Genomic DNA, 10,546 nt, shown 5'->3' with positions numbered 1-10,546 from the left:
GTTTGACTAGGGCAGAGCCTGATTATTAAATCTAGTAAAAATTTTCAAAAGGGTTCTGGAGGCTGTAGTTGGTGGTCATGCAGTAGACATGGAGTAACTTGACCTTGCCAAGGTCATCCACACTTTCCCCAAGCTGGCATCATATAGAAGGTGCATGCTTTAAAACATCGATCCATATGTGGTAAGGTGGACAGCAAACTAGCTGAAAGGCAGAACTTGCACAGCACAAACTGCAGGTGCCTCATCAGAAAGTATGAACGTGACGAGCAGTGCTCCTTAGTGCTTGGTGTTGGGCCCTCTCCTTTTCAACATTTACTTCACAGATCTCCAAGCAGAGGGCCAATACTTCTGGCTAACAAAGTTTGCAGACAACTGCAAACTGAAGGTTGTTTTCAGTAACCATCTGACACCCAAATCCCCAAAATGTACTTTTCCAAGTAAAGTCTTCATGTACTAAAACTGCTCTCAAACTAAATGTTAAAAAGTTTAGAATCATCACTTTGGTAAACTTCCTCTCCCCTTATCATATATATATATATATATATATATATATATATATATATATATATATATAGAGAGAGAGAGAGAGAGAGAGAGAGAGAGAGAGAGAGAGAGATTCCACACAGCTATGAAATGAAAATGCAGTCAGGCCCTCACCATACCAAATAGATAACACACAGCTACGAAATGAAAATGCAGTCAGGAGCTGAGGAACTTGCGTCAATAACTCCCTCTGTTTTGACCATCATATAACAATGGTTGTCAAGGAATCATTTTATTTACTACAGCTAATTGCCAAAGGAATATATCAACAAGGTTTAAAGAGGTAAACGCTTCCTTATACTCAATATTTAGCTAACCAGTTATCAAGTACAATGCTCCCTTCAGGGAGCATCTCACTAAACCTATCAAATTAGAAAGACCCCAAAAATTCCTAACCAAAAAATATCACAGAGCTAAAGTCTCTGAGCTATTAAGAGAGGCTAGAAGCTCTATCCTTTTATTCAGTGTCTTACAGACTTTTGAGGGAAGATCTCTGTCTTGCTTACCACACAGCTGGAGACCTGGCTGTCCTGGACATTGAGTACCTCTGTAAGTCCAATGGTTCCATCAGTAATCTAACCAGGCACCTAATCTTCATCAAGAGATAAATTAAACATGGTAGAGGGACAGGTTTGAACCCAGTGCCTTCCAGGTCTCAGGAATAAACTCCCTCTGTAAGTTATGCAGTACAACTCACAATCTTCCTTTAAGTGTAACCTAGGTGGGATAATTATCCACAGATTTACTCCAGGGTTGACTGGTTTGTCCCTCTTTGAGAGAGGAGGCATGGTCTAAAGGAATTCATTAATAAGGCATAAATGGTAAGGAGACCTAGTGGGCTTGGAATATCTATGAATCTATTACTGAGACATTGTACTGATAATTATGCTGACCTAATTAAGTGACTTGGTTGTAGGCACATTCTACATAAAAAACAGTTAATGAAATCTGGTGTATCTCAATAAAATTCATGTTGTTTACAGGTCTTTGCTCTAATTCAGTAAACTACATTACCAAGAGCATAAATGGAAAAGGTACAGTGCTGGATTTGGTTTGTATGAAGACTGAAAGAAAAAAATGCTACTGAGTTGTTTTTCAGTTCAAATTCACTTTTAATGACGTTGCAGCATTTGCAGATACAAACATTTTGTACTGAAAAGAGAGTTTCATTAGACCTGATTGCAGATGTGGCTATTAGCTCAGAAAATTAGCTCAGAAATTTCATATTTGATACCAGCCCTGATTAAGAGCAATCGTTAGCAAACAGCTGGAAGCTGACATTAGAATTAAAACGGGATTTCAGAATACTTTCTAACTGATTAACAGCGATCTCTTTTACTTCACTGGGTGCAAATTGTAACTTATTATCTCCATCACCTATGGTTACAGAACTGCTGCCACCGTTGTGGCCTAAGAAGGCTACAGTACGTTCATTTTGATGGTTTGGACAGCAGTATGCAATCCACACAAACTGTGGCACAGCTACTCTCTGGTTATTATTATCTGGTATCCACTTGTCCGCTTCATATGGAATGGCTCCACTAATAACGTAGCAGCCTTGGTATAGCCTCTCTGCTATTTTCCTTTCTGTGGCAGCCCACTGTTGACTGTTAAAGTCTCTAGGCTGTGGAGGAGCATTTGTCAAGGTATACGTCGCACTCTTGCATTTCTTTGAGCCTTGATAGCTGGCTGGGTTCAAATGGCCCCTTGAGTAATAGATGCCATGGTATGTGTAACTGTAGTTGATCTCGACTGATTGGCTGTTCAGTATAATGGGATCATTTTTGACAGCTGAAGTTATTGCCTTCATCTCTCCACCTTCATTGGGATATGCAAGCTAGAAGAGGAAGAAAAGACCATGATGCCAGTTAAACTACATTTGTATAGCATTAACAGCATGAAATGTATAAATCAGATGCATCAGATAACATTACGGTATAACACTAGAGAATAAAACATACCAAGATGGGAATTTCAAATTATCTAATTTATAACAATATTTCTGGGCAACTGCAGTATAACCGAGTCCTTTTAATTTTTCCTTGGAATCCTAATGAACTACCAATTGTGAAATCTGTGGCATACCTCCTCTGGGCCAGTAATCAGGCAGTCCCAATTCTCACCACGTTCACCAGTGAGAGACGTTCACTTGGAACACAAATGGATATATACACACACACAGTATTTCCAGATGCAGTTCTCTGCACCAAACACAATTTCTCTTAAGAGCACACAGGGAACACACTCCCGTCTTGGGACTTGGTTCCCTTTTTCTCACCAGGCCCCAAATAAGACCCTGCACTGACTACAACTGTAGAGCTGAGTCCTCATCCAAGCATTCCAAGCCAGGTCCTCTACCACCCTCTCTGTGAAACCAGCGCTGTGTCCCTGCTCCAAGTAGATGACACATACACTCTTTCAGATTTGATTTTCACACACATACACACACACACACACACACACACACACACACACACACACACACACACACACACACACCTGGGAAAGGGTGGCACAGATTTACAAGCTATGCACCCTCTGTCCACACTATAAGGTAGGTATTGCCACCAGAACACTCCAAAGCCAGTTACTCTAAGGCTGTTACAGGGGTACCCGATTATACTAAGTTAAATTAATACTAATACAAATGGTAGTGTTTGACCAATGCAGCAAGGCTTTCAGGAGTGGCCACAGTGTTAACAAATAAATATAAGTACTCTCAGACGTTAAAATATTCTCTAAAAGACTAGCTACAATGAATGGTTTAAATAAATTTAATAATAAATAATAAAAGAACATGAAAATACTAAATATCTATTTACAATAAACACTAGAGTTTCAATCACAGGAAATATTAAAAATAACACAGGTGGAAAGGTTCGCACAGATATAGAAAAACAATACTTAACTAATCTTATTATTTATTTATTTAACATTTGTTTACTGGGAAAGTCCAACTTGAAACAAAGCCAATTTTCAGCGGATGCCTGGGGAGAAATGTTTCAAACACATGTCTTTGTAGTACCTAGAGGCAACCCACACAGATGGAGGGAGAACATGCAGATTCTGCGCAGAAGGCACCCCAGCTAAGAACTGAATCAGTGAACTTCTTTGTGTGAGGTGACAATGCAACTGCTACACCACTGCACCATTCTATATTTTCCTGACTGATTAAAGAATTACTGTTTCCTAGTCCACTTACTAGAGTAAGACAAGATGATGTGGGTGAGTGATCCTTCTTTGTCAAGTTTCAAAAAACAGACTGCTCTGAGACTGCTGTCTCATCTAGTATTAAAACATCATTTCAGTACTGGATTACAGAATGACATCACATACATCTGATCATCTGACTCTGGTTCCCACACTACCCCCTTTACTAGAAACTGAACCTGAATCTAGCAAATATGGTTACCATACACACACATAGAGCTTTGCTAAGATGTGTTATAGCATCTGTAAGTTATAAAACCACTTTAAAAGTTCCATGCTTCTAGGATAGCAATTAGTTCACCTCAATGGACAATACAGAAGGATCCCTAGTCCTGGTTTTCACAGATACTTTGTCTCTGGCTGCAATCACAACTGTAAGATACAATCTTTATGTCCAAATGAAATTTCAGACTATTTTTCAAAGTTAGCTGGACTGAGATTAACCTCTTCTCTTCCAGTATCTTCTGTTACAATACATTCATTCCAACAGTTACAACACAGTCTGCCATATACAAGTGTAATTCCTTTCCATCCAGCAGGACCAACTGTTGGTACATTTCTAGCACAAACAGTTTCACAAATACATTTTCAACACAAGCACCTGCACAAATAAGTAAGACATAGAAACAACATATAATTCTTTATAAAACTCTGGCTAGCTATGCTGGCATATGTTACGCATCCAATGCCCTACTTCTCCTGGCAATAGCAAACATCATCACAAACTCATCACAAGCAATTATTACTGAATTTGCAACAATTATTACTGAATCTGTCTTTCATAATGAGTGGTGTTTTCCCTGTTTTCTAATGCTACTTAATATTTATGCTTCTAATGAAATCACCTTATTATGAAAAAAATATCTAGCAAATAATATGCCAGAGTATCTGTGACAGTTTTGCAATTTTCTTTACCCACTAGTTCAAGTTGCACTTAAACAGGGATAGGGAGGAGCTCTGCTTCACGTGGATGGGGAGCCTGTCCCAGAGAATGGGAGGAGCTCTGCTTCACATGGATGGGGAGCCTGTTCCAGAGAATGGGAGGATCTGTGCTTCACATGGATGGGGAGCCTGTCCCAGAGAATGAGAGGATCTGTGCTTCACATGGATGGGAGCCTATTCCACAGAATGGGAGGATCTGTGCTTCACATGGATGGGGAGCCTGTTCCAGAGAATATGAATTCTCTGAGAAACATATCTGTCTCTCCAACATGTCCTGTTTATGTTATAAGCAATATCTAGGTCTTCTAATCTAGTAGTTCTGATGCTGTTTGTTTTTCAGATGTACAACAGATTCATCAAAACAGGGTCCAGGGATGCCTTGGATGCCAGGAAAAGGTCACATCTCAGAAGTCTGTATGTTACTGAGCAAAGAGTGTTTACTCCCTGTATCTTTTTGTAAGGAACCTTTGCAGATGTTCCAGCTGCTGCATGTGTCTGGTCATGTACATACTGAAGAGGGCATTATACTCTGTGATGGGCCTGATGATGGCTGAGTATAGTGGCATGATGATCTTGACCTAGATACTATTCCCTTGCTTATAAGTTGAGTAACACAGAAGGATTTTCTTATACCTTAGACATATGTTGGTTGAAGGCAAGGTTGCTGTCTACATGAGTTCACAGATCCCTGTCCAGTGATTCAACTTTTAAGGGTGTTTTATCGAGGGCACAGTCACTTGGGGCAGCACTCCCCAAAGAGGTACTACAATGCATTTCTTGGTATTGAGTTTTAAGCCATGGCTTTGGTAGCAAGCATTTGTCTGTATTAGACCTTTCTGAAGGGTGTTCTCATCTTAGGGTGATTCAATGATTGCTTTCAGTTTGCAATTATTTGCAAACTTGGTTGGCCAGAGTCCTTTGACATTGTCTTTGACATCTGAGAGGTAGATACCAAAGAGGACTGAGCCCAGCACACAGCCCTGGGGGACTCAACTGGTGACTGGCTTCTTTATGGATGTATTCTCACCAGTTCTAACATTCTGGGTCCTATCAGTGAGCCAGCTAGCTATGCAATGTGTTATAAAGGCGTTATACCTAGTTCTGTAAGTTTGTTGACAATGTCTGAGTGGGGCACTGTATCAAATGCCTTAGCCAGTTCTAAGTAGTAGCATGCACAGTTTTCTCCTCATCCATTGCTTAGTGACATTTTCAAAGAAGTCTACCAGATTCAGTAAATATGACCTTCCTTTGACAAAGCCAAACTGGGATGGATCCAGTGTCTGGAGGTCTCCTATACATTTGTCAATAATTTCCATAATAATTATTTCCAAGGCTTTGCAAATAAGACTAGTCAGACTAACGGGTCTGTAGTTTCCAGGATCTGTTGAAGGTCCTGCCTTATGAAGATATATGACTATTGCAGTCATCCATTCATGTGGCACAAAGCCTATTTTAAGACTAGAGTTAAATAATGTCTCCAAGAGTCCTGTAAGACACATTTATTCTGGAGGCATCCTTGGATTGTATTGGGACCCATAGAGACCATGTTCTTGGCTTTAGTTAGTGTAGCCAGTACATGCTTCCTAGTTATAGTTGGAAGGGTTATATTTGAGGGTATTAGTGGAGGGATGGTCTGAGTGAGATAGAGGTAAAGTTGAAACTGAATTTATCCACTAACAGGTTAGGTATATTGACAGTTTCTGAGAACATGGCACCATTAACCACCAGCTCAACACATTGCTGTGTACTGCCCATGAGGTTTTTGACATAGCTGTAGAAGGCCTTAGAGCTATCTTTCACTGGGAGGATATCTTAACCTCAAAGCTGGCTTTGCTTGACCTAACCAGCCCTCTTAGTTGTCTAGTTATTTTGATGAGAGACATTTTATCTTTATGGGACTTACCTTTCCTAACTTTTGCCATCATTTTTCCCTTTGTTATATATCTTGTTTAATTTGGGATGCCGCCAGGGCTGTTTGTTTCTGGGGCTAGTTTTGGACTTACTTCTGGAAGGTACAGCAGGCTCCATGTCACCTCTGACATGGTTGTGCAGAGTTCCTGACCAGGATTGTTTGTTGCTGGGATTAGTTCTGGCATTACTTCTGGTAGGTACAGCAGCCTCCATTCCACCTCTGACATGGTTGTGCAGAGTTTCTGTAGCTATTCAGCATAGGCTGGTGTGCTCCCAGGGCTGGAGGGGTATTGAATTTTGATGAGCCATCACTTGATAACAGGTCATTTCCCTTGAAATACTTCCTAAGTGTTACTGGTTTTAATGGGATTACTGAGCTGATTTTGAGGGAGGGTGAGACATTAAAGGGGTGCAGCGTTCTCCCAAATTTGTGAGTAAGAAGTCCAGTATGTTGGAGCCCCTAGTGAGGTTATTCACTATTTGGTCATTTATATATTTATTTATTTTTTATTTATTTAACATTTGTTGACCGGGAAAGTCCGACTAGGTTCCACAGATCCTGTTTTCAGCGGAGGCCCGAGGAGAAATGCTCCAGAAGCATGACTTTAGAATTGGAAACTCCATTTGCTCAGAGCGTTTGTATTTACAAAGTCCAGGAATCTCTGTGCCTGTAGATTTGAGGCTGTGCAGGATCCCCAGTCTACAGAGGGGTAATTAAAGTCTCGCATGAGTGGGGTGTTAGCTTATCTGGTAAGTGTCTACAATAGGGATAAGTATACATTGTGAGCTCAGGTCATTTACACCTACATGGACTATGGTGGAATCATACTTGTACCTGTGATGTAATGACTTGAGTGTGTGTGTGATTTGGTGGATCCTGGTTCCAGATAAGCAACTAACCATTATCTTCTCCTTGTTCAGCCTGGTTAGAGGGACATCAGTACCTCTTATAATGGAGTCCCCTATGATGAACCATTATCTTCTCCTTGTTCAGCCTGGTTAGAGGGACATCAGTACCTCTTATAATGGAGTCCCCTATGATGAACCATTATCTTCTCCGTGTTCAGCCTGGTTAGAGGGACATCAGTACCTCTTACAATGGAGTGCCCTATGATTAACCATTATCTTCTCCTTGTTCAGCCTGGTTAAAGGGACCTCAGTACCTGTTATAATGGAGTCCCCTATGATGAACTATTACCTTCTCCTTGTTCAGCCTGGTTAGAGGGACATCAGTACCTCTTATAATGGAGTCCCCTATGATGAACCATTATCTTCTCCTTGTTCAGCCTGGTTAGAGGGACATCAGTACCTCTTATAATGGAGTCCCTTACGATGAACCATTATCTTCTCCTTGTTCAGCCTGGTTAGAGGGACATCAGTACCTCTCATAATGGAGTCCCCTATGATGAACCATTATCTTCTCCTTGTTTAGCCTGGTTACAGGGACATCAGTACTTCTTATAATGGAGTCCCCTATGATGAACCATTATCTTCTCCTTGTTCAGCCTGGTTAGGGAGACATCAGTACCTCTTATAATGGAGTCCCCTATGATGAACCATTACCTTCTCCTTGTTCAGCCTGGTTAGAGGGACATCAGTACCTCTTATAATGGAGTCCCCTATGATGAACCATTATCTTCTCCTTGTTCAGCCTGGTTAGAGGGACATCAGTACCTCTTATAATGGAGTCCCTTACGATGAACCATTATCTTCTCCTTGTTCAGCCTGGTTAGAGGGACATCAGTACCTCTCATAATGGAGTCCCCTATGATGAACCATTATCTTCTCCTTGTTTAGCCTGGTTACAGGGACATCAGTACTTCTTATAATGGAGTCCCCTATGATGAACCATTATCTTCTCCTTGTTCAGCCTGGTTAGGGAGACATCAGTACCTCTTATAATGGAGTCCCCTATGATGAACCATTGTCTTCCCTTGTTCAGCCTGGTTACAGGGGCATCAGTACCTCTTATAATGGAGTCCCCTATGATGAACCATTATCTTCTCCTTGTTCAGCCTGGTTAGAGGGACATCAGTACCTCTTATAATGGAGTCCCCCATGATGAACCAGTATCTTCTCCTTGTTCAGCCTGGTTAGAGGGACATCACTACCTCTTATAATGGAGTCTCCTATGATGAACCATTATCTTCTCCTTGTTCAGCCTGGTTAGAGGGACATCTGCACCTCTTATAATGGAGTCCCCTTTGATGAACCATTATCTACTCCTTGTTCAGCCTGGTTAGAGGGACATCAGTACCTCTTATAATGGAGTCCCCCATGATGAACCATTATCTTCTCCTTGTTCAGCCTGGTTACAGGGACATCAGTACCTCTTATAATGGAGTCCCCTTTGATGAACCATTATCTTCTCCTTGTTCAGCCTGGTTAGAGGGACATCAGTACCTCTTATAATGGAGTCCCCTATGATGAACCATTATCTTCTCCTTGTTCATCCTGGTTAGAGGGACATCAGTACCTCTTATAATGGAGTCCCCTATGATGAACCATTATCTTCTCCTTGTTCAGCCTGGTTAGAGGGACATCAGTACCTCTTATAATGGAGTCCCCTATGATGAACCATTAACTTCTTCTTGTTCGGCCTGGTTAGAGGGACATCAGTACCTCTTATAATGGAGTCCCCTGTGATGAACCATTATATTCTCCTTGTGCAGCCTGGTTAGGGGGACATCAGTACCTCTTATAATGGAGTCCCCTATGATAAACCATTATCTTCTCCTTGTTCATCCTGGTTAGAGGGACATCTGTATCTCTTATAATGGAGTCCCCTATGATGAACCATTATCTACTCCTTGTTCAGCCTGGTTAGAGGGACATCAGTACCTCTTACAATGGAGTCCCTTATGATGAACCATTATCTTCTCCTTGTTTAGCCTGTTAGAGGGACATCAGTGCTTCTTATAATGGAGTCCCCTATAATGAACCATTATCTTCTCCTTGTTCAGCCTGGTTAGAGGGTCATTAGTTTATCTTAGAATGGAGTCTGCTATGATGAGGGTCCTGGGAAGGGTGTTTGTCTGCCTTATGGCTGAGTGTTTGGGCTCCAGTGAGTGTGAACATATTTGTGGTGTTGACTATTGTTTTTTCTGAGTGCCTTTGGGCTTGCTGAGGCATAGCTTCGACAATGGATGATCTAAGCGATATTTGTTGTTTAGAAAGATTACTTTTAAGTGCCTCAACATACGCTAGTCTATGTGTGAGCTGTGTGCTGTATGAAGTGAGTGTTGTATGCCTGGTTTCAACAACCTCATATGCTCCTGTATGCAAGAGATTAGCTTCTAGTGTCATTGTGTAACTACACCTCTCACATTTGTTCTTTAAGGATTAAGTGGTTGTCAATAAACATGCCAGTATTGCTACATTGTCTCAAGATACCCATATACACCAAGCTGGCTACAGAGAAGTTAGGAAACTGCATATACATGCTATCCAGTCCTTTGATTGGGGAGCTACAGAGGGTGGTGTATTGGGGTTAGAAGGTTATTAAGGTTGCTTTGTTGGTACAGACTAATAAGGGTGCTTTACTGGGTCAGATTATCTGGACAGTACTAAATTCTACTAACTTTAATATTTACACAGTACTGAATTCTACTAAACCTGTAGGTATTGCCACTCGCCCCTCATCTAGCTGCTCTAATCTTATCAGTACACAAGGTATTTGTTCTGTATTTACTACTTTACAGGGTACAGTTTTATGGGCCATAATATAAGGAAAATTTGATTTCTAGGATGGATCTATGTAAAACAATGGGCAGGAAAAGTACTTAAAAATGTATAGAGCAGACAATAGCAATGAAAGAGGGCAGGAAGGGAAATAAGATTGCCATAAGGGGGGGAGGCCGGAGACAAAGCCTTGTAAAACCACAATAGGAAAAGAGTGGGGGAAAAAATCAAAGAAGAAGCAGGCTAGGTAGGGAGGGAT

General features: G+C 41.1%; 1 protein-coding gene across 1 annotated transcript in view; it reads right to left on the bottom strand.

Annotated features, from left to right (window-relative positions):
* Window positions 1-1,672: 1,672 nt before the first annotated feature.
* LOC122790512 (endonuclease domain-containing 1 protein-like) overlaps window positions 1,673-10,546 on the bottom strand; it is a 69,816-nt gene continuing 60,942 nt past the window's right edge. The window contains exon 2 of the mRNA XM_044058062.1: window positions 1,673-2,380. Within this exon, the coding sequence (XP_043913997.1) occupies window positions 1,787-2,380 (594 nt within the window). The 3' untranslated portion in view covers window positions 1,673-1,786. The remainder of the gene's footprint in view (window positions 2,381-10,546) is intronic.

The sequence above is a fragment of the Protopterus annectens genome, chromosome 16.part0, assembly GCF_019279795.1.
Source record: "Protopterus annectens isolate FY-2018-M chromosome 16.part0, PAN1.0, whole genome shotgun sequence".
NCBI classification, from domain to species: domain Eukaryota; kingdom Metazoa; phylum Chordata; order Ceratodontiformes; family Protopteridae; genus Protopterus; species Protopterus annectens.
Note: the sequence above shows the minus strand (reverse complement) of the source record. Positions and strands in the feature narration are given on the sequence as shown.